Source organism: Hirundo rustica, chromosome 23, assembly GCF_015227805.2.
Source record: "Hirundo rustica isolate bHirRus1 chromosome 23, bHirRus1.pri.v3, whole genome shotgun sequence".
Lineage (NCBI taxonomy): Eukaryota > Metazoa > Chordata > Aves > Passeriformes > Hirundinidae > Hirundo > Hirundo rustica.
In genome coordinates this window covers 6140307-6161462 of record NC_053472.1, presented here as the reverse complement: position 1 = coordinate 6161462, position 21156 = coordinate 6140307, and the positions used below count along the sequence as shown (strand labels likewise).

The 21156-nt window shown below is 60.3% G+C and overlaps 3 protein-coding genes across 9 annotated transcripts in view; 2 read left to right on the top strand and 1 right to left on the bottom strand.

Moving 5' to 3' along the window:
* The first annotated feature begins 304 nt into the window (after positions 1-304).
* On the top strand, positions 305-7302 carry RNF214 (ring finger protein 214). Of its 2 annotated transcripts, none has more exons than XM_040085013.1 (14): positions 305-562; positions 1172-1231; positions 1438-1578; positions 1847-1986; positions 2508-2576; positions 3337-3433; positions 3646-3734; positions 4143-4233; positions 4450-4548; positions 4808-5184; positions 5540-5675; positions 5905-6012; positions 6323-6418; positions 7047-7302. In XM_040085013.1, the coding sequence occupies exons 1-14, from the start codon at positions 305-307 to the stop codon at positions 7110-7112; spliced, it is 1827 nt and encodes a 608-aa protein (XP_039940947.1). In that variant the 3' UTR covers positions 7113-7302. The 2 variants fall into 2 exon arrangements, with proteins under 2 accessions (XP_039940947.1, XP_039940948.1); XM_040085014.2 differs by having other exon boundaries at positions 491-562; positions 4131-4233.
* On the bottom strand, positions 7296-15698 carry BACE1 (beta-secretase 1). Its single transcript, XM_040085015.1, has 9 exons — positions 15451-15698; positions 12126-12214; positions 11752-11968; positions 11428-11565; positions 11211-11345; positions 11003-11104; positions 10717-10866; positions 10416-10587; positions 7296-10335 (listed from the first exon to the last, which is right to left on the bottom strand). Exons 1-9 carry the CDS (start codon positions 15694-15696, stop codon positions 10094-10096), a joined length of 1491 nt encoding a protein of 496 aa, XP_039940949.1. The 5' UTR covers positions 15697-15698; the 3' UTR covers positions 7296-10093.
* A 503-nt stretch (positions 15699-16201) lies between these two features.
* CEP164 (centrosomal protein 164) overlaps positions 16202-21156 on the top strand; it is a 28713-nt gene continuing 23758 nt past the window's right edge. For 2 of the 6 annotated variants that reach the window (XM_040085266.2, XM_040085264.2), the window contains exons 1-8: positions 16217-16265; positions 17204-17384; positions 17789-17878; positions 18119-18230; positions 18559-18787; positions 19156-19308; positions 19964-20092; positions 20406-20483. In XM_040085266.2, the coding sequence (XP_039941200.1) occupies positions 17363-17384; positions 17789-17878; positions 18119-18230; positions 18559-18787; positions 19156-19308; positions 19964-20092; positions 20406-20483 (813 nt within the window). In that variant the 5' untranslated portion in view covers positions 16217-16265; positions 17204-17362. Of the gene's footprint in view, positions 16266-17203; positions 17385-17541; positions 17656-17788; positions 17879-18118; positions 18231-18558; positions 18788-19155; positions 19309-19963; positions 20093-20405; positions 20484-21156 lie in introns of those variants that run through there. The other 4 variants (XM_040085270.2, XM_058423407.1, XM_040085269.2 and 1 more) reach the window with 4 other exon arrangements.

Here is a 21156-nt window from a genome sequence, read left to right as displayed (position 1 = left end):
AGGGAGAATGGAGGGGGGATGGAGCGGGAATGAAGCCGGAATGGAGGGGGGATGGAGGAGGGGATGGAGCCGGAATGGAGGGAGAATGGAGGGGGATGGAGCAGGAATGGAGCCGGGATGGAGCGGGAATGGAGCCGGGATGGAGGGGAAATGGAGCGGGAATGGAGGGAGAATAGCGCAGGGATGGAGCGGGAATGGAGCGGGAATGGAGCGGGGATGGAGCGGGAATAGCGCAGGGATGGAGCCGGGATGGAGCCGGGATGGAGCCGGGATGGAGGGGCAATGGAGCGGGAATGGAGCCGGGATGGAGCCGGGATGCGGCCGCGGCGCAGCGCTGAGCCATGTCCCCGTTCCGCTCAGCAGCAGCCCGCTCTCCGCCCCGGAGAGCCCCAGCGAGCCCGGGCCCGGAGGGGAGGCGGAGCCCGCGGCCGCCCCCGTTCCGGGAGGCGATGCGGAGCCCGGGGCCGGCGGCGCGGAGGCCGCGGGGGAGAGCGGAGCGGCGGCCGAGGAGCCCGACGAGGAGGCGGCCCCGGCCAGGCCGTCGCAGAACATCGCGGTGCAGGTGGGTGCAGCTCCCCCGGGGCTCCCGGCGTTCGTGGTGTGCGGGCTGAGGGCCCTGAGCGGCTCCTGGAGGACAAAGAACTGAATAAGTCGAGACGGGGTAAAACACACCCGTACTTGCAGCTTTACAGCCCAGTCCTTGGCTTTGAACAGTCTTCAATTGATCTTTGATTAAAATTCGACCCTAATGCGGCCACGCCTGGAGTGCCGTGTCCAGGTCTGGGCTCCTCAGTACAAGAAAGACAAGGAACTACTGAAGAAGGGTCCAGCAGGGGCTGTGAAGATGATGAGGGTTTTGGAGCATCTCTCTTAGGAGGAGAGACTGTGGGAGCTGGGCCTGGTTGGTCTAGACACGACTGAGGGGGGATCCCATTAATAAAATGGGATATAAATGTCTCCTAGGGGTGCCAGAGGATGTTGCCAGATTCTCTTTGTTGGTGCCCAGCTATAGGATGAGGAACAATGGCCATGAAACTATAAGTTTTATCTCAATGTGACAGCGAGCTCCTCTGCGCGCAGGGAGGCAGAGCACTGGAACAGGTGCCCAGGGAGGGCCTGGAGTCCCTCTCAGGTCACTGCAGGGGCTGATCCCAATCATCTCCCTTCACAGACCGACTTCAAGGCGGCCGATGCGGATGTGAACACGGACCAGGACATCGAGAAGAACTTGGTGGGTATCAGAGCCCCGCGCTCACGTCTGGGCTCTGCCTCTCACACTCCCAGGCAAAGGAGCTGCAGCTGCTCTTCCCGCTTTTTTCCTGCCCAAATAGAGTCACAGAATCATTAGGGTTGGAAAAGACCTCCGAGGCCATCAAATATCAGCCCTGGAGTCCTTAAGCTGTCCTTGTAACAGAGGAATTTTGCTCTCCACTGCAGGACAAGATGATGTCCGAGCGGGCCTTGCTGAAGGAGCGCTACCAGGAGGTGCTGGACAAACAGAGGCAGGTGGAGAATCAGCTGCAGGTCCAGCTTAAGCAGCTCCAGCAGCGGAGGGAAGAGGAGATGAAAAACCACCAGGTATTTGGGGAAGAACTGTTCTTGCTTAACCTGCCCTGTAATTAATTTTAAAACCTTTGTGAAGTTGTGGGAGAACCTGCGGTCCAGAGCATCAGTCTCCTGAGTTTCCTTGTAATAACCAATTTATATCTTGACTGGATGTGCTTAAAACAAAGAGTTTGCTGTGTAATCTCATTAACCAATTAATCCAAAAAAATAACGGATTTTAAGTCAAAACCATGACCTGGTAATTTTGCTCTGTATCTCTGTGATGCTTCTTTTACTCCAGGAGATCCTGAAAGCGATTCAGGATGTTACCATCAAGCGAGAAGAGACTAAGAAAAAGATGGAGAAAGAAAAGAAAGAATTCCTGCAGAAAGAGCAGGATCTCAAAGCTGAAATTGAGAAACTCTGTGAGAAAGGCAGAAGGTATTTGTATGGAAAAGCACGTGTTTATTTTTGGGGAAGGAGGCCTTGCTTAACTGTGATATAAACCTGATGGAGCAAAGAGCTTTAAACTTTTAGGAAGCAGTGAGTATTCAGGTCAGACCTGTATATGGATGAATTTAGGATAGGCCCTGTATTTGACTTGGCACTTTTATGGAGCCATTCTGGTTTTTATTCTGAGGGCTCAGTGATGTTTTTGGGTAGAACTGCTCTGGTGATGATGGCTCCGGGTGCTCAGCCCTTTTCCCCCAAGTGACCGTGGCAGAGCCCGTGCTGGGGGAGCAGCACAGCTGCCTGCAGCCAGCCCTGGTTGTGTGCCACAGCCTTTGTGCCGTGTCATGAGACAGCAGGACCTGTGCTCCAGAGGCTGTTGGCGGCTGTTTTCCCACACACGTTGCAGGGAGCCATCCCCAGGCTGTGGTGTGTGGCTGGCCCGGGGATGTTTCCGTGGGGGCCCTGCCCCGTTGGCATTCCAGCTGTGCTGTCCCTTTCCTCCCGTGCAGGTTGCTGAAGGAGCAGGAGGAGAAGGAAAACAAGATTGCCTCTCTGATCGCAGAGCAGTCTGATGAGAAGTAAGGCTCTTACTCTTCTCCTGATTAATGCTGCCCAGTGCCCAGTGCACTGCTCCTTTCCTCTCATTTTGCCTCAGGGTGAATCCGATGCTCTTGGTTGGGACAGAGCCGAGACAGTGATCCAGCAGTGCTGCCCAGTTGTGCTCTAGAGATTTTATCTCCTCTTTCAGCATCAGGGCTCTGGATTAAATCTTCTTTGATCCCAGTCACAAGCAGATTCCTGGGTACTTGTGACATAAAGATCCCGTAAGATTAGAGTTTGTGCTTGGTGGATTGACTCAGCTTGTAACTGCTACTCCTGATTGAATTTCAGCTCCCTAGAATTAGGGCAGACTGATTTCCCTGTCTGTTCCCCACAGCTGTGCAGCTACACTGAACTCTGGCACGCTCGGGTATTTAAAGCTGGGTGGGGATGCTCCAGATCCAGGAGTTCCCAAAGCACAGGTGGAAATGCCCAGCTTTAAACTTCTCCAGGATCAGAACAGCGTAGCTCTGCCTGCTGCTCATGTTGATTCCCGGTTCTGCTCTTCCCTGGGGTTGGACTGAATTTTCTCGAGGGGAATTCCCCTCATGTTTGCACACCGCTTGTTTGTGTGCTCTGGGACAGTGACTGACACAGCCCAGGGACCTGGGGCTGGTGTCACGGTCTGCAGGCTGCTGATCTTCCATGGTTCCACCCCATCCAGAGCTCCTGAGATCCCTCCCTTTGAGGCCATTCCGGTGCCTGAGCCTAAGGGCGCTCCTTGTGTTCTGTGTGCAGGCAGCTGTGGGAGATGGAGCTGGACAAGCTGAAGAACCAGCACAACGAAATCAACAGGAACATTCTTGAGGAGACAGAACGGGCCTGGAAAGCAGAGGTGAGCAGCTGAACTTCTTCCCTGCAAAGCGGCTGGCTTGAGATTCCAGATGGTTAACGGACAGTTCTGTGGAGTTAGGAGCAGTTGAGGACAAGGCCAAGTCCCACTTTGTGGCACAAGTGTCAGGGCAGTGAGCATTAGTGGGGAGCAGTGCCCAGTGCCTGCTCTGGCAGCAAGGAGCGGGAGTACAGAAACGGAGCCTCTCTCCACAGATCCTGTCCCTGGAGAGCCGGAAGGAGCTGCTGGTGTTGAAACTAGAAGAAGCAGAAAAAGAAGCAGAGCTACACCTCACCTACCTCAAGTGAGTCAGTGTCGTGTCAGGAGTGGCAGGGAGGGTCACTCAGGTGTCCCCCTGTCCCATCTCCTCTTCCTCTGCTTCCGTTGGAGCTTGGGCTGGAATAGTTGGGGATTTCCTGTGGTTTTCTTACTGGATCAATGTGATTGAACAATGTCACCCAGCAGGGGTGTGTGGGGCTGTGCTTATCCCCTGTCACAGTTCACCTGCCAGGCTCAGCCGGCGCTCTGGGCTGTGGTGTCCCTGCGTGTCCCCCAGATCAGCCTGTCCCTTGTGGGGTGCCTTACCCGGGGGTGAGCCCTTCCCACCCCGCTGGAGGAGGGGAAGCCAGGAGGGCGTGAGGGGTTTGCTTGCTCCCACTTTGCTGGCAGTGAGAGCACAGTTGCAAGTGGGAAAGTTCAGCTGTGCTTGCAGGTCTGCGCCGCCCACGCTGGAGACCATGAGGCCAAAGCAGGAGTGGGAGATGAGGCTGAACAGGATACGAATGACCAAGCAAAGTGTCCGAGTAAGTTCCTGCTGACCTCTCCCAGCCTGGCAGTGAGTTCTTCACACACACACTGGGCAGTTCTTCACACACACGGTGCTTCTCCCTTCAGCTCCTCTTCCATTCTTCTGTGGACCCAAACAGTGCCGCTTTAGGGCCTGCCACCCCCTGCCTTAGAGAGCCCCAAACTCGCTCAGGTTTGATAAATGCGCCTGTTTTCTCCCCTCTCTCTGCCAGGATCAGTTCAACGACCACATCCAGATGGTGAGGAATGGCACAAAGCTGAGCAGCCTCCCCCAGATCCCGACACCGACGCTGCCTCCTCCGCCTTCGGAAGTGAGTGCCTCTCCAGCCCCACGGCACAGGCATTCCGTGCTGCCAGGCCCTGGCACGGCCTGCCTGGTGCTGTGCGTGCGTGGCATGGCCCGTTCCCTGTCTGGGCTCACTAGAGAGGAGGGGAAGGGTCTCCTTCCCTTTCCAGCTGCCAGTGCCTGCAGTTCCCACCTCGCTGCCCGGAGAAGAGGGCCCTCGGCTCCGCTTCCAGGTGTTCTTACTCTAACCAGCCTTCCCCTCTTCCCCTGTTTTTCTTCCTCAGACAGATTTCATGCTGACGGCATTCCAGCCCAACCCGTCCCTGACTCCCCGGCTCCCCTTCCCCATCGGGCCTGTCCCCGTCCCCATGGTCATGCCGAGCGCCGATCCTCGGGCGCTCTCCTTCCCTCTGCTCAACCCCGCCATGTCCAGGCCCAACCAGCCCTCCCCGCCCCTGCCCGCTTCCCAGGGGAGGAGCAGCCCGGTGGTGGCGTCGCTGATGGGCACGCACGGCCCCCACGTGCCCCCCGCTGCCGCCATCCCCCCTCCGCCCGGCCTGGGCGCCGTCAGCGTCGCTCCCGAGTTCCCCAGGCCCCAGCCGGCCGACAAGCTGGAGAAGCTGCTGGAGAAGCTGCTGACTCGGTTTCCACAGTGCAACAAGTAAGGGACCGGTGGCGCTCCTCTGTGGGGGGGAAAGGGCTTGTGCGTGGAACGGGAGCTGGGCTCGGGGCTCCTGTGTGAGCGGGGGCTGCGGGGAGTGAGGCAGGCGAAGGTGGTGGTCTCCGTCGGGTTTGCTGTAGTGCTGGGGATCACTGGGAGCTTTGAAGGACAGCAGGGATATCTGGGCACAGCCAGGAGCCCCCCAGCCTGTCTCTGGGGGTTCCCTGCTCTTTCCCCGGTGTTCTGGGTGTCCTCAGCCGTGTTACTCACCTTACACGGCTTGCCCCAGGCTGTGTGGCTGAGGGATCCCAGCCTGTGAGGACTGAGAACTCTTAGCAGGCTGCTGTCCCCGCAGGGCCCAGCTGACCAACATCCTGCAGCAGATCAAGACTGCCCGGAGAACCATGGCCGGCCTGACCATGGAGGAGCTGAACCAGCTGGTGGCGGCCAAGCTGGCGGAGCAGCAGGAGCGGGCAGCGGCCGGCGCTCAGGTGGGACGGCGTGGGGGCTGCTGGCAGGGGGGCCTGGGGAGCAGGGAGAGCCGCCCCTCCTCCCTGGTTCCCCACGGAGCTCGGGCCGTGCGTCAGGGCTGTCCCCTGGGCTCCCTGTCCTGCTGCCTGCGGCGTAACCAGGGAACGGTTTTCCCCGAGGAGCCTCGGGGTGACTGCCCTGTCCTTTCCTGCCGAGCTGTTCTGATGTGCCTCCTCTGCCTTGCTGCAGCCTCTGGGCCGGATCAGGGCCCCCATGTTCTCTGCTCCACTGCCTCAGATCAGCACACCCATGTTCCTGCCCCCGGCCCAGGTCGCTTACCCGGGAACAGCGTCACACGTAAGGCGGCTTGGCTTGGCTTGGCTTCCCTGGGGAGCGGGGAGGGGGAGCCTGCCTGGAGGGACGAGCCCCTGGGGCTGGGAGCTCTCCTCACACAGCTGCCTGGGCTGCTGAGGTGAAGGGGGCACAGATCCTTTGTGTTTCACGCTGGAACAGACACGAGACGTGGTGGTGGCTCTCGGGGTGTGATGGCTGTGGGCAGAGAGGGGACTGGGCATCCCATGGCCTCGGGCTGCAGCTGAGTCCAAGATCAGAGCCGCGTGTCTGACTTCCCTGCCTGCTCCTTTCTTTCCCTCACTGCCCGTGCCAGGCCCCAGCTGCCTGTAAGCTGTGTCTGATGTGCCAGAAGCTCGTGCAGCCCGGTGACCTTCACCCCATGGCCTGCTCACACGTGCTGCACAAGGAGGTGAGTGTGGTCTGCTGCTCGGGGCCGCCTCCTGGTCCTTCCAAGTGACCCTTCCCGAGTCCTCCATGTCCTGACACCTTGCCAGAAGAAGGGTACGATCAATAAACAGCTTCCCTGCATCCTGTCATCCCATCCTTTCCGTACTCTTGGCTGGGCCGCCCTGCATGGCCGGTGGGTGGTGGCTTTAGCAACGGGCTGCCCTTGTGTCCCTGAGCCTGTGCTGTGTCTGTGAGGGTTAAATGCTGGAGCAGGACAGCCTGGGAAGATCTGGAACACAGGGCGAGGGGAGAGCTGCCACTGCAGCTCTGGAGTCTGGGGTGGGGGTGCCGGACAGGAGCTCTTGGGAAGAGGAGGAGACTTTCCCGTGCCATGGGTCTGGCAGTGGGTCACCTGTGTGGACAGCCCCCCATCCCAACAGCTCTGGGGCCTCCAGCAGTGACCCCTCAAGGAGATGGGAACTCGAGGAGGGCCTGACGGTCCTGCAGGGGTGACAAGGTCTCCTTCCTCACGGTGACCTTGTGGTGGAGGCTGCACGGAGGGAAGAAAACCATCCCTGAAGAGAGTGCTGTGGACAGTGGTGGCACCTCTGTGTCGGGCCAGTGGCTCTTGACTAATTCTCTCTTTCCAGTGCATCAAATTCTGGGCACAAACCAACACGAATGACACTTGCCCCTTTTGCCCAAGCCTCAAATGACGGCTGCTGGGACAACGCGGGCCCCCGGGAGGAGTTGCTGTGAATAGACAGGATCAGTTCTAAGATTTCTACAGTTCTATATTTATACGATCATGTATACACATGTACATTTTTATTATATAGGTAATGTGTGTATAGAAAGTCTGAAAACATACAAATTCATAAATAAAGTGTGTATATTATGCAGTGATTTTTGCTGCAGCTTCTCATTTCTTAAGCCTTGCTGGCTTCTTCCACGTGAGGGTCTGCGTTCCCTGCTTGCTGGGAACTGCCTCAGCCGCCTCTTCCCACTTGGATCCCGTCAGCTCCTTTCCTAGGGCCATTCCACATGACCAGATGCCTCACCACCCCCACATCCCTGCCAGTCACCACTTGTTTTTTTCCCCCCCTCTTGCCAATGAACAAGGTGCAGATAAAGAACCGATTTTTTTGTGGTCATTTTTTTTTTTTTTAATGTCATAATAATTTACCGTGTTAACATTCATTGTTCTTACATAGACACTGGGTTACAGAGGACTGGAGCCTCCAGCGACAGCCCGTGGTCCCATCCTGTCCCGTCCCCTGCTGTCACCGGGCCCTGGGGAGGGAGCGGACGGACGCGGCTGCGCTGCAGCTCAGGATAAACCAACCTGTCCAACTTCCCGCCTTCTCCCCTCCTGTACCTCCTCCTAAAGCACGGGCTGACACGCCAACCCTTTCTCCATGGATTTCGGTGGGATTGCGAGGTGCTCAGCACCACTGAAAATCTTGCAATGACTCTCGAAAAATTCCCCCTCCCGGCCCTCTTCCTCGCGGTCTGCGGTGGGAATCCGGCACCCGGGAGGGCAGGGGACACCCGGGACGGCAGGGGACACCCGGGAGGGCAGGGGACACCCGGGAGGGCAGGGGGCACCCAGGAGGGCAGGGGACACCCGGGAGGGCAGGGGGCACCCCCGGGCGCCGAACCCGCCGCAGGCCGGATCCTCGGGCACGCACGCACGCGCTCGGGGCGCGTTTTAAGGCAGTGGTCCACAACAGTCTCTGGGGTCTTGGGCAGGCACGAGGGTGGGGGAGAGCGTTGCCCTCTTGCAGGGAGCGGCCGGATGCGGGTTTGGACCGAGGCTGGGGCCGTGGGGGCGAGCAGGGGCGGTGTGGGGGCTGTTGTGGCAGTGCCCCGTGCGAGGGCTGGCTGGTCTCCTACGCTGCCTGCGATTCCCGGCTCCCTCGCTGCTTTCCCAAGAAACGTTTGGCTGCGGGATTTAGCTAACGAGCTCTATGCCCGGTGAGCGCCGTGGGTTCTGTCCGTCCCTGCCCGACCCCGGTGGCTCCGCGGGGCAGCCGCCACCTCGGCCCTGGCACTGCGGCTATCCCCTCTTTGTTCATGGAGGAGCGGTGCCTTTTAATGGTGGGATCTCTGAGCTCTTTCCTATCCAGACTGGAGGCAGAGAAGCAAGGGAATACAGCACTACCACTGCCTGCAAGGTCACGGCTGTCTGCTCTGGGGAAGGGACAATGATCCCGCAGCACGGGGAGGAGGGGCTGTCCTCGCACACTGGAAAATCCTCCCCGTGCTGCAGGGACACCACGAGGACAGAGGTGCCCGCTGTGCTCAGGGTCCTTTGGGCTTGTGAGCCACTGCTCCAGCCCTGCAGCCCCTCCTCAAGGCAGCTGGGACCCCCGTACCATCAGGTGCTCCCACCAAACACGCGGCTGCGGCGTGAGCCCTGGCCCCGGGTGGGGGCCACGGTGGCCGACGACTGAGCAGAAGGCTAAAAAGATCTAAAAAAAACCCCAAAACAAAACAGGACTGACCCTTAATGTTGGAACAGCGGCTTTCAGGGCTGGAATTAAAAATAGACGGATATATTGTACAGGTGAGAGGCGGCCGTGGTCTGTACACGTGGGACCGGCTCTGTACACGCTCTCAGCGTGCAGCTGCGCTACCAGTGACACGCTTTGTAAAAAAAAAAAAAAAATAAAATAAATACAACCATGTGTTTAAAAAACAATAAATGCTGCAGTTCCCATGGCTGCCGCCTGTCCCCGGGACGCCAGGGTGTCTCACAGCCAGGCCTGGACGAGTGGAGTGAGCCGAGGAGCTGCTGTGCCGTGGGATGTGCCGGCGGTGAGCTGGGGGGGCTGCAGGGGGGGCCCAGGCTCCCCTATGGCTTTCGAAGGGCTGGGTGGGCTGGGGAGCAGCCGGTGCCAGGGCTGGGAACTTCACTCCTGGCACCGGCTTCTGCATGGCAGCCGCTGATGCTGGGAGCGAGGGCGGGGAGTTCCCCATCCCGTGTGACCTGGGGACAGGATGGGTGCCTGCTCCTGCCTGCCCCAGACAGGATGGGCGCCTGCCTGCCCCGGGAGGGCGCAGGGAGTCCTGGGGCTGGCAGCAGCGGGAGCAGAACTCGGGAAGGCAGGAAAACGCAGGGGAAATGTCAGAGCGAGCGGTGAACGGGCAGCAGGGTAGGAGGGAAAGCCCTGTCTGGGCAGCTGCAGGGCTGTCTCTGAAAAGCCCGAGGCTGGAGGGCTCCGGGATGATTCCTGGAGTCTGGCTCAGTGCAGGGAGTCACGGGGGAGACAAAACTGCAGCACAGCGCCCTACAGGAGAGCCTGGGCTGGCAGCTTCCTGGTGGGGCGAGCTGGAAAGGACGCACAGGGATGGAAGGGGACAGGCAGGGGACGGCTCATCAGCGTCACTCCATCAAGCCAGGCAAGGCTGGGAGGGAGAGCCTGGGACAGCTCGTCCTGTCCCGGTGTTGGAGCAGAGGAGCCGCCCCCAGCTCCTGGGACCAGGCTGCTGCCCTCTCCCCCTGCCCAGCTGCCACGCTCTTGCTGCGGGTGCCAGATGAACGGAGCCCGGGCAGGGGCTGCCCCGGCTGCTGGCCCTGATGGACAGCGAGTCCCCAGCACAGGGTGTGAGCTCCCCACGCTCCAGCCCCCGGAGCGAGGCCCCCGCCCTGCTGCCTCACCTGCGGCCCCGGGGCTGCGCCCGCGCTCCGCCGTCACTTCAGCAAGGAGATGTCGTCGGCAAAGTCGTCGTGGTCCCGCCGCAGGCAGCGGAAGCAGCGCCACTGGAACACCATGAGGCAGAGGGGCAGCATGAAGAGGGCGCAGATGGCCGCCATGACGTAGGCGATGGTCATCAGCGTGGACTCGTCCGTCTGCGGGATGTTGTAGCCGCAGTCCTCCATGTTGGAGTGCAGGTGGGGCCCGTCCACCGCGGCCGTCCGGAACTCGTCGTGCACTGCGGGCGGGGGAGGCGGGGTCTGGTCACTTGGTCGCGGCGCCCCCACGTCCCCCCCGTCCCCCCGGTGCCCAGCTCACCGTGGCAGGCGCTGACGGCGAAGCCGATGCGCTTGCGGGCGCGGTCGAACACCACGTAGAAGCCCTCCATGATCACGGCGCCCATGACGGTGCCGGTGGAGGACTGGGAGATGGCGAACTTGTAGCAGTCGTCCTGAGAGGTGGCCACGTCCTCCACCGGGCGCAGGTATTGCTGCAGGGGGAGAGGAGCCCTCAGGGAAGGGGGCTGGGGAGGCGGCTGTGTCCCCCCGGGGCGGTCCTGCCTGCGCTGCCCTCTCCAGCCCACGCTCCCCGGGCAGGGTCTGGCCGGGCCCACGCTCACCTGGGGCAGGATGGTGATCCGGAAGGACTGGTTGGTGGCCTCCCCCATCAGGTAGAGGGACAGGACCGGGAAGATGTGCCAGGGGGTGGTGCCGACCTGCCAGCAAACCAGCTGCTCCCCCAGCCAGAAGCCGTCTGGGAACTTCTCCGTCTATCAGGGGGACGGGGAAGGTGAGCGGGGCCAAGCTGGGCAGGCAGCAGAAATGCCAGGCTGGGGAGGGGCAGCCACACTGCCCACAGCCCTGCCCTGGGCCGTGCCCGTGGGGAAAGGGAGCGGTTCCACTGACCGAAGATGCTGTTTTGATGGATTTCACCGCAGCCTCAAACACCTTCTTTGGCAGCCTGAGGTTGGTGGTCCCGCTGTCCACAATGCTCTTGTCGTAATTGTACTGGGGGCAGAAGAGGAGGAGTGACCCAGGCGCAGAGTGACCCCAGTCCCACTCCCCTCCCAGCCCCACCAGTGCCCGTGGGGCAGGCCCACCCCTGCCCGCTCACCTCCTTGCAGTCCATGTTGAGGTCCTGCCCGTTGACCTCCAGCTTGACGATGATGACCTCGTAGTACCACTCCTTGCGGATGGGGGTGTACCAGATGTCACCCACGTACAGCGAGCGGTCGATGCCCCCGATGATCTGCAGAGGAGGCAGAGCGGCGCTGGCACCACGCGCCGGCAGTGCCACGAGGGAGCCCCCCAGGCGCCCGTGCAGTGCTCACCATGCTGCCTCCCACCGAGGCCACGGCCTCCGTCTCGTTGGGGGAGAAGCCCGTCCCGCACAGCTGCAGGGAGAAGATGTTGGGCACCCGTGTCTGCTTCACCAGGGAGTCAAAGAAGGGCTCCAGGCTATCGTCAGGCTGGGGGGAGGAGAAAGCAGAGGCAGGACGGGGAGGTGTCAGTGCTGGCCCTTCTCCAGGAGCTCTCTGCGCCCAGGGGACGTCCCCCCAACAGCACAGCCGTGCCCCAGGGGACAAACAGGGACAGGGAAAAAGGCAACTGAAGCGTTTCGGTGCGCACATCCAGGACTGTGAGCCAGGACTCACCCGGGCGATCTCGGCGTACGCCAGCCCCAGGATCCCTTCCCAGTTGGAGCCGTTGATGAAGAATTTGTCCGACTCCGTGATGGCGGCGATGTTGGCTCTGACGGTGACGTTGGGGCCGTGGGGGATGGTGACAAGGTCGGTGCCCAGCTCCCCCTCCCACTTGCCCTGGGTGTAGGGCACGTACACCCCCTTCCGCAGGTCGCGGTAGGTGCTGGACCTGCAACGGCACAAAGGGACGAGTCAGACCAGCAGGGTTCGTGTGGATCCAGCCATTCCAGGGGCCAGGTGGCACCTGGCAGGGTCTGGCCAGACCTCCAGCAAGGAGAAGCAGTGTGCCCGAGTGGCTGCGCTCCGTGCCCCCCCAGAATACTCACAGCTGCCGCTGGTAGTACCTCCGGAGGAAGGGGTGTGGTGCAGCTCCCACAGCAAAGTTACTGCTCCCTGTGTCCACCAGGATATTCAGCTGGAGAAGGAGAGACAGGAAGGCTCATGAGTGCAGCGGGACCTTGTTTTGTTGTGCCCAGAGAGGACAGGAGGTGGTGGTGGAGCAGGAGGCAGCGACATCAGGGAGTTGCACAAAAAGCAAACACCATCCAGCACTGTGCAAACAGAGCACGAGCTCCTCGCTCAGCACGGCCTGGCCTCAGCCCCCAAACGCACAGGCAGGATTTGGGAAGCACTTGGCAGGCGTCATGGGGCCGGAGAGCAGCAGCAGCAACACGGGGTGCACATGTCCTCCTTGCCAGGAAGGCAGATTTGCTGGCACAGCCGGTGGGAAGGATCGCTGGTGGGCAGCCCCTGTGGATCCCCGTGCCCGCTAATCACCACCCAGATGCCCAGCCCCGCTCCCGACTCATTCCTGCCTGGACAGGATTACCAGGATTGGCAAATGTCCCACTGCCTGGGCCAGGAGCGGGCAGCCAGATCCTGTCCTCAGCTGACCCGTGCCTGCGGCCCCGGCGGGGAGAGGGGTGGGATGGCCGGGGTGGGATCTCCAGGGTGGAATCTCCAGGGTGGGATTTCCAGGGTGGGAGTGGGGCTGTTCAAGCCTCCTGGCTTTGCTGGGCAGCAGAGCTCAGGGTGAGCCCTGGCCCCAGACCCGGGAGCTGCTTCACAGCACCGCCGTGGGCAGCAACACCAGGGCTTTGGGCCTTAATCTTTGGACTCATAGGGAGAGGAAGGAGGTTAATGCGCTTGTGTTAATCGCAGGAGCTCCTGCTGCAGTTCCCTGGCAGAGGCTGGCATGTCCTGAGCGCCCCAGCTGCACCTCCCTGCCGAGGGTAAAGACCAGAGCAGCTCGTTCACCCCCCAGTACCCACCGTGGGCGGGTGCCAGCTCAGCACCCACCACACAGCCTGGCAACCCGGCACCTGCGCCATTCCCAGGGCTGGGGCTGGGTCACCGGGGGCCGCCTGCTCCACACAGCTCGTCTCCAATCCCCAGGGCACCCAGAGGAGACTGGTTTCCCCGGAGAAGGACGTGCAGAGCTGACGCTGCAGGGAGAGGAGGCAGGGAGGGCTTTTACTCTCACAGGCTCCATCCTGCTGAAGGGATCACGCATAGGACCCACGTGGAGAGGACCCAGATCCTCGAGACTCAGCCCAGCCATCCATTCAGGCCAGGACACGGCACGTGAACTGGAGAGGCCAAGACATGTGTGGCAGGGACACTGCCTGAAACCTGTCCCTGGAAGTGACAGCCCCTCCAGGCACCTCGGCAGCAGCGCCGGCTCCGTGCCACGCGTGTCCCCAGAGCTGTGCGCTGCTCCTGGGGCACCGAGCCTGTGCCATCTGTCCCCAGGCAGCAGCTCGTGCTGCTCGGCTCACCCCTCTCCCCTGTGCGTCCATGAATCAGCCCGTTCTGGGGAGCCAGGGAAACCAACACGCTCGGACACACGGAACGTGTGAGCAATCAGCTGCTGACGGTGACTTGGCAGCGCAGAACGGCTCAGAACCAAGATTGAAATAAAGGAGACACAGAAACTTCCTTGTCAGCATCGGGAAGGTGAAAGGAAAGGTGAGGAGATGGATCACCATCTCCCTGCTTCGTGTGAGCCTTTGGGAAGGATGCATGCGCCCCCCAGGGCAAACACGCTCCCAATTTCCTGCAGAGACACAGCCAGACTGTTTCATAGGAATCTTCTCTGGCATTGCAATGCCTGGAGGGATTTTGCTCCACACACACACACACACACACACACACAGAGCACGCACAGGCACCACGTTTGCATCTGGAAGCAATCCAAGGCTGGAAGATGCTGCCCCAAAGGGTGACTGGCTCCGGAACACGCGAGTGCCTGGGAACAGGTGGCTCACACGGAAATTATCTGGCAGCTGCGACACGTGGCGGGCAGGAGATGATGAAATCACATTTAAAACTAGATTTTAGAAATAATCTCCTCCCTTTTTTCTTTATGTTTTTTCCCCTAAACACACCCTGCCAGCGCAGGCAATAAATCCCAGGCACACAGGGACAACACAACAGTGTTCTCAGAGATCCAACTTCCACAGCAGTGGTGTCATTCCTCCATCCACATCTTACTCCCATCCCTGTCTCCCACCACGCACACAGAGCACAGCCAGCTCGTGGGGAAAAGCCAGCCTTTATTTCAGAGCCTGTGTGGGTGCTGGCTGTTCTGGCAGCACCCAAAACGTGGTGATGGCAGGCATGGGGGAATGTGGCCCTGTGCTGGGAGGAACCTGGAGCCTCCATCGCCCAGCTCGAACCCCGGGCCAGACTTGTTGCTGGTGACAACGGCATCAGGATGGGCACAAAAGGATTTGGCAGCGGAAACCTCCCTGATCTCATCCGTAAAAGAGGGGAGGAGCTGGTTGCCCCGCGCTGTGCGACTGGCGCCTGGCCCTCAGCATTCCCTGTCCCTGTCCCCGGCGCGCAGGAACATGAGCTGGGCAGCATGTGAGGGATGCTGACAAAAAGATGGAGCGGGATCAGAGCCTGGTGACGCACCAGCGCCTGCTCTGCCTGCCCTGTGGGCTCCCTTTCCATCCAGGCCATCCCATTTTCCCGCACTTCGCCTCCCCACGCTGCCCCAGCTCCTGCGCAGCGACAGCCGTCACCAGGCGCCCGGGAAAAACCGAGCTCTGCAGGATTTCTGGAGAATTTCTGGAGGATTTCCCCCAGCCGGGGAGCAGCACACGGAGCCAGGCAGCAGCTGCGCCCGGGGCTGTGCTGGGAGGAACTGCCAAGCACGGCTCGGCCGTGGGCTCCTCCGCTCCAGGCGGGCACGGGGCTGCGCTGCCACATCCCACCCCCGGCCGCCCACACCCCGCACCGGCTCCAGCGGCGTCCCTCGGCCCGGCAGCGGGGATGGAGGCAGGCAGGAAGGGATGGAGAGGGAAGGGAGGGATGGAGGGATGCAGCCTGGCTCGCCCGCACGGAGAGGCACACGCAGCACCGGCCACCCCGCCCGGGCGGCCCCGGGAGCGCCGGGGTCACCTTCGGCGGGCGCCTGCGGCCAGTTTTAGCCGAAAGCCAGCAGGAAAAGCATCACCGGAGCGACGAGAAGCAGGAATGCCGCCCGGGCCGTGCGGCGAGAGCCACGCGAAGCCACGGTGGCACCCGCAGCGCCTCTGCTCTGCGCCCCGCAGCCCCGCACCGGGCCAGAGGAGCACCCGCGGCCCCCGGGGGTGCGGGGAACGCAAGGGATGAGGGAGATGCGGGGATCCCCTCCCACCTCACCTTCTGCGGGGGGCTGCCCACCGTCATCTCCACGTAGTACCCCTGCCCGGACTTGCCCCGCAGGTTGTCGATCATCTCCACGAAGCTGCCGGCGCTGTCGGGCTCGGCGTCCGGCGGCGCCCGGCGCTGCCGGAGCCCCGACGGCGGGGCCGCGCCGCCCCGCAGCGGCAGCCGGATGCGCGGCGGGGCCGGGAGGGCGCGCAGAACCCCCAGCCACAGCAGCAGCCAGGGCCAGGCGGGCGCCATGGCCGCGGGGAGCCCTCGGGGGACGCGCTCAGCGGGCCCGCAGCGCCCGCGCCTCGGCGGGGCGGCCGCGCCGGGGCGGGCGGGCGGCGCGCGGCGGCGGTGGGCATGGCGGAGCGCGCGGACCCGCCCCGGAAAGCCCGCCCGCCGGCGGAAGCGCTCACCGAGAGACCCGCCCCGGCCCTGCCCGGCGCCCCCGGCCCTTTCCCGGTCCCCCCGCCCGTCCCCGTCCCGCTGTCCCGCCCGCTCCCGCCCCGCCGGGACGCACCGGGACGCGCCGCGGGCGGCGCCCACGCGTCGCCATGGCAACGACAACGTCCCCGGCGGCCCGGCTCGGTGACGTCACTCATCCCGCCTCCCCGGCCGCCAATCGGGTGCCGCGAATCGCCCCGCCGGCCAATGGCGGGGAGGGGGCGGGACCCGGCCGGCGGCGGCGGCGGCTCCCGCGCGCCGGGCAACGGGCGGAACCGGCGCCGCGGCCGGCGCCACGGTGAGCGGCGGCGGGGAGGGTCCCACGGCGGCACCGGGCGGCGGCACCGGGCTGCGGCCCGGGCCCGGGGAGGCTCCTCTCGGTGAGCGGAGGCTGCGGGGATCGGCTCCGCGCCGCGCGGTTCCGGCCTCCCGCCCCCACCGTTGTCTGTGTCCTGGCTGTGCGTGTGTCGCGTGGGTGCTGTCGTGATAAGGGCGAAAACGGCTTTTTTTTTTCCCCCCGTTTTTTAAAAATACCCTATTAGCGACTCCTTGCCAGCCGCGCTTATTCCGTGGCTCCAGGCTGGCGCGGCGGCGGTTGCAGTGAGGCTTCGGTTCTCTTTGCATAGAGCTGTGGAACGGTATTTTGGGTTGGAAGGGACCTGAAAATCATCCAGTGCCACCCCCTTGGCATGGGCATGGGCGCCTTCCTCTATCCCAGGCTGCTCCAAGCCCCATCCAACCTGGCCTTGAACACTCCCAGGGATGGGGCAGCCACAGCTCCTCTGGGCACTCTGTGCCAGGGCGCTGGTTTTCCTCACAGGAAAGAATTCCCTCCACAGGTCTCACCTAAATCCTCCTCTTTTAGTTTAAAGCCGTTCTCCCTTGTCCCCATCTATTGTAGCTGCCCCTCAAGTGTTGAAAGTTCGCACTAAGGTCTCCCCATGTGTAGCAAGGCAGAGTCTCCGGGAGAGGAGTGAGCCGTAATTCACCCCTCAGTGCCACCGCCAGGGATGGGGGAGGAGGCTGAGACAATTTTGGGAGAGAAAAATAGGAAGAGAAGGTCCCGAGCGAGTTGCCCACATCCAGATGCTCTGACTGGGAATATTGGGAGGGGGAGCGGTGCCAGCTCCGTGATGCTGGTTTGGTTTGGGTGTCCTGAGAATATCTCCTGGGAACTGCCAGGATTAGTTGCTGCCTCTGAGACTTCCTTTACATAAGAGTTATAAATACAGAGCGGGCTGAGGACGCGGGGAGGTGAGGAGGGCGGTGGTGGCCGTGTCACAGGTGGTGACCCTGCTCCGGGTGGGTGTCACTGCAGGTGCCTGGCAGGTGCCACAACCCCCCGGGTGTCACGAGGAAAGCAGAGGAAGGCTTTCTGCACTGAGAATTTGGGGAGTTCAGGCTGAAATGTTTGACCTTGGCACTCAGTCGTGTGTTTGAGCAGCAGTCGTGGCCCTGCAGTGCTTGTGCTGGCCAAATGTGGCCACACAGAGCCACAGGTGAGGATGTTTGGGGTGAGGTGGGTGAATTCTGATGCTGAGTGGGTTGGAAGGGCCCAGCTGTGGTGTGGCCTCTGAGTTAAATCACGGAGCAATGCTTTGGCAAAGTTGCTTGCTTTCTCTTTTTTCTCTTTCTCATTCCAGCTTATTTTTTCTTATCTGGTTAAAAAGTGCCTGAAGCATCTTCCCTGTAGAAACTGGAAAGCCTGGGGGATCTGATTATAACTTTGTGCTGCTTCAGCTCCGCTCCCTGTTTCCACAGCCCTTGGAAGTGCGTGTGGAAGCTCTTTGACTCGGTTTTGCTGTGTGTGCTGCAGTGGAAGGGCTCTGCCATGTGCTGGGGACGAGGAGTTGTCTTTTCTGGGGGCAGTTGTGACTCTGTGCCGGTTCCTCCCCGCTGCCAGGTGCGGGATCCATGGCAGGAGCCTTCCGCATCGGGGACCAGCTCGTTCTGGCAGAAGAGGACAATGAATCCTACATTCCTGAGGAGCAAGGTGGGTGAGGCCCATCTTCCCAGGAGCTGGGAGAAGGAATTCAGGCACGCAGGTCACTTCTAGGTGTGCTCAGAAAACAGGAATTGGGTTTCTGAAGTGGGTAGAGTACACGGGAGGCAGAGCTGAGTGTCACCTGGCGGTGTCACACAGCTCTTTGCTGGTGGCTTTGGGCAGCTTTAGCCGAGGAGGGTGGCTCTGTTGGGTAGACCAACCTCACCGATTCCTCTTGTGTTTCCCCAGAAATCCGGTGTTTTGCGCCAACAATCGGGATTGACCCCGACAAGGAGTCGGAGCTGCTGTGGCTGGCCAGGGAGTGCCTGGTGACCCCGCTGCCCCCGCAGTGGAAGGCCTGGTGAGAGCTCTGGCAGCCGCTGCTGGGGCATTCCCAGTGCCAGGGCAGGGGGAATGGCTTCCAGCTGGCAGAGAATAGGGTTACATGGGGTAGCAGGAGTTCAGGGCTTCTTGGGGTGGCAGAAGAAGGGGAAAAACTGTTTGGGAAGCTGGATACGAGCATCCTGGGAGAGCTGCTTCCCACACTGCTGCGTTTTTGGCCTCCTGGAGACAACACACTCCTCTCCCCAGAGCTTCAGGTGCTCAAAGCATCAGCAAAGACCTTCTGGCCTGTGCAGCTGTATTTTTAACGTGCTCTTTCGCCTTTCCCTGCTGTTTTTGCCGTGCAGCCAGCATATTGGGGGCGGCGACATCTATTACTTCAACTTTGAAAACGGCGTCTCCATGTGGGAGCACCCCTGCGACGAGCACTACAAACAGCTGGTCATCCAGGAGAGGGAGAAGCTGCTGGCACAGGGCATCTTGAAAAAGGAAAAGAAGGAGAAGAAAGAGAAGAAGGAAAAGAAGGAGAAGAAAGAGAAGAAGAAGGACAAGAAGAAGTTCCTGAAGAAACTCCCTGTGAGTGGGCTCAGCCCTGCAGCGCTTCTGGGGAGGGCTGGGCAGAGGGTGAACGAGTGGCTTCAAGCACACAAGGTGACCCCAGACCCGGGTGATGGGCACTAAATCAGCTGGGTGGGAGCCCTGAGTACAGCATCACCTCGAGTTTTGGCTGTAAGTCACTCTGTAGTAAACACACACTCTTGGTGTGTGTCTGGGAGGGAGAGGTGCATTCAGGACCCGCTCAGATGTGCATTTGGGAAGCAAAATGTGCGAGTGAATCAAACCCCATTTCCTGTCCCATGTGCTGGCACCCGCTGGGCGTGGGGTCAGGAGTGTGGGCTGCACACCTCTGCTGTCCTGCCTGTGACCTCCCTGTGCCTCTCCAGCCCCCAGGCTCCCAGCTGGCGCCCATCCAACCTCCCCTGGGCACCCTCTCTCCTCTCCGTGGCCTCACCCCGTCTTCATCCCTTCGTGGGTCCCTGAACCCGGACCCGGGGAATGTGGTGGACTCCAGCCTCATCCCCAAGGAAGGAACTCTGGTGAGGCTCCCTCTTCCCTGGGAAGCGCACTGCCAAGGGTCACAGGCGTGGGGACCCCTGAAATGGCAGGGCTTGTGATCTTCTGCCAGTTTTGAAATACTCTTGTGTGTTACGAAACTGTATTTCTTTTCTTCTTCTATTTCTGGAGAGCTGAATTAGTGCTGAGCTTTCTTCTGCTGTGTTTAGCAGGTTGAAAGAATTGTTTCAATAACTGTGATTGAAAAAAAAGTTTCAATAAATGTTGCAGAGGTAAAAAAAGCATGTGTCCGAATGAAGCATGACAAACAATACAGATAATACAATTTCATAACCTATTTTCACTCTTCTATCTGAGAAAAAAAATTAAAAGAGCTACTGGCTTGAAGAATGTACGGTTTGCAACCATGTTGATTGCTTTGTTTGTTTATTACTAGAAAGCGACCTGGAGGTCAGTAAAACTTGGTAAGAAATTGATCCTTCAAAGGAAGGCAAAGCAAAATATGTGCAAAACACAGACATAAACACCTTCAGAAATAAACAAACATGCTAAGTGGTAGGAAACTGATCACCCTCCCAGATGGCAGCAGCTGCCCCGTCCCTGACCTGTCTCAGTGGGTCTCTGTCTCCCCTTTCCTGTTGTCTGACCTCTCGCTTCCCTTTCTTCTGGCCTTCACAGCCTGCAGAGGTCTTGAAGCCCACCAGCCACCCCAAGAACCTGCTGGGTTTGATCTGTGAAGAGAAAAGTTCCCTGAAGGTGGCGGTGCCAGAGAAATGGAGAAATGAAGAGGAAGAGAGTGAAAATGAGGTATTTGTGTGCCCTGGCTGTCGCTGTAACCAGAGTGCTGAAGCCTCCTGATGCCCCCCTGGCAATGGCTGTTCCATTTTTCCCTTTTAATTCATGCTCTCTTTTCTTTGTGCTGTTTGGTCCCCAAAAAGCGTCTGATCCTATTTTCCCGTGGTAATCCCTGTAAATCAACATCTGTCACAGTGTCATCCCAAGGTGAATTGGCTGTAGGTGCATTACCGTGGCTCTGCTGCCTAATTTCACTGCTGAGGGGCCCCTCCTGTGGCACTGCAGAGATCAGAACTCATTTTTGCCCTTTTTTTAAATCCTTCAGAGTTTTCTTGGCACCTCAAGACTGTCAAAAAATGTGTACCTGGATGTGGAAGCCCTGGCAGGCAGCTTTGACTTTGAGGTGAGGCCACGGCGATGGGATGGGCAGGGGAGGCTGCCCGGGTGGGAGAGGAGCTGTGGCAGGGGATGGGAGTGCAGGAATGGTGCCAGAGGGATGAGTGTCCTGTGCCACGAAGCAGCAGGAGCAGCCTGGAGCAGAGGGATGGACAGAGGCTGTGAGAAGTGGCCCACGGGGGACACTGGTTTGTGCTTGGAGGGGTTGTGGTTTGGCAGCTGGCACTGGAGGAGACACCTTTGCACGGGCTGGAGCTTTGCTTCATCCTCAGATAGGAAAAGTAAAGCCAGGTAGGTGGAGCTGGCAAAGGGCAGTCTGCTTTTCCAGGGAACAGCAGCAAAAGGGTCATGGGCCAGAGGTGCCACTGCACCTGGAGTGGGAGGAAGGCTCGGTGAGGAAGAGGCACTCCCATTCTGCATGGTGTTGGGAGAGGAGAGGAGATGTGACTGGGATACGCAAAGCAATCACGCGTAGACGAGAAATTTCGCAGGGCAGGGTTGTTCCTCCGAGAGAGCTAAGCCGAGAACCCAGGAGGAGAACCCTCTGCCTGTTTATTTCTTACTTTTTATACATTTGTGGGTCTAGCGGAAGATTGCCTTCTGGAGTTTTCACCCCTCAGCCGAATGGCCAGACCAACTGTCAGTTACAATTGTTTTCAGGTTAGAAATATGCAAACAAA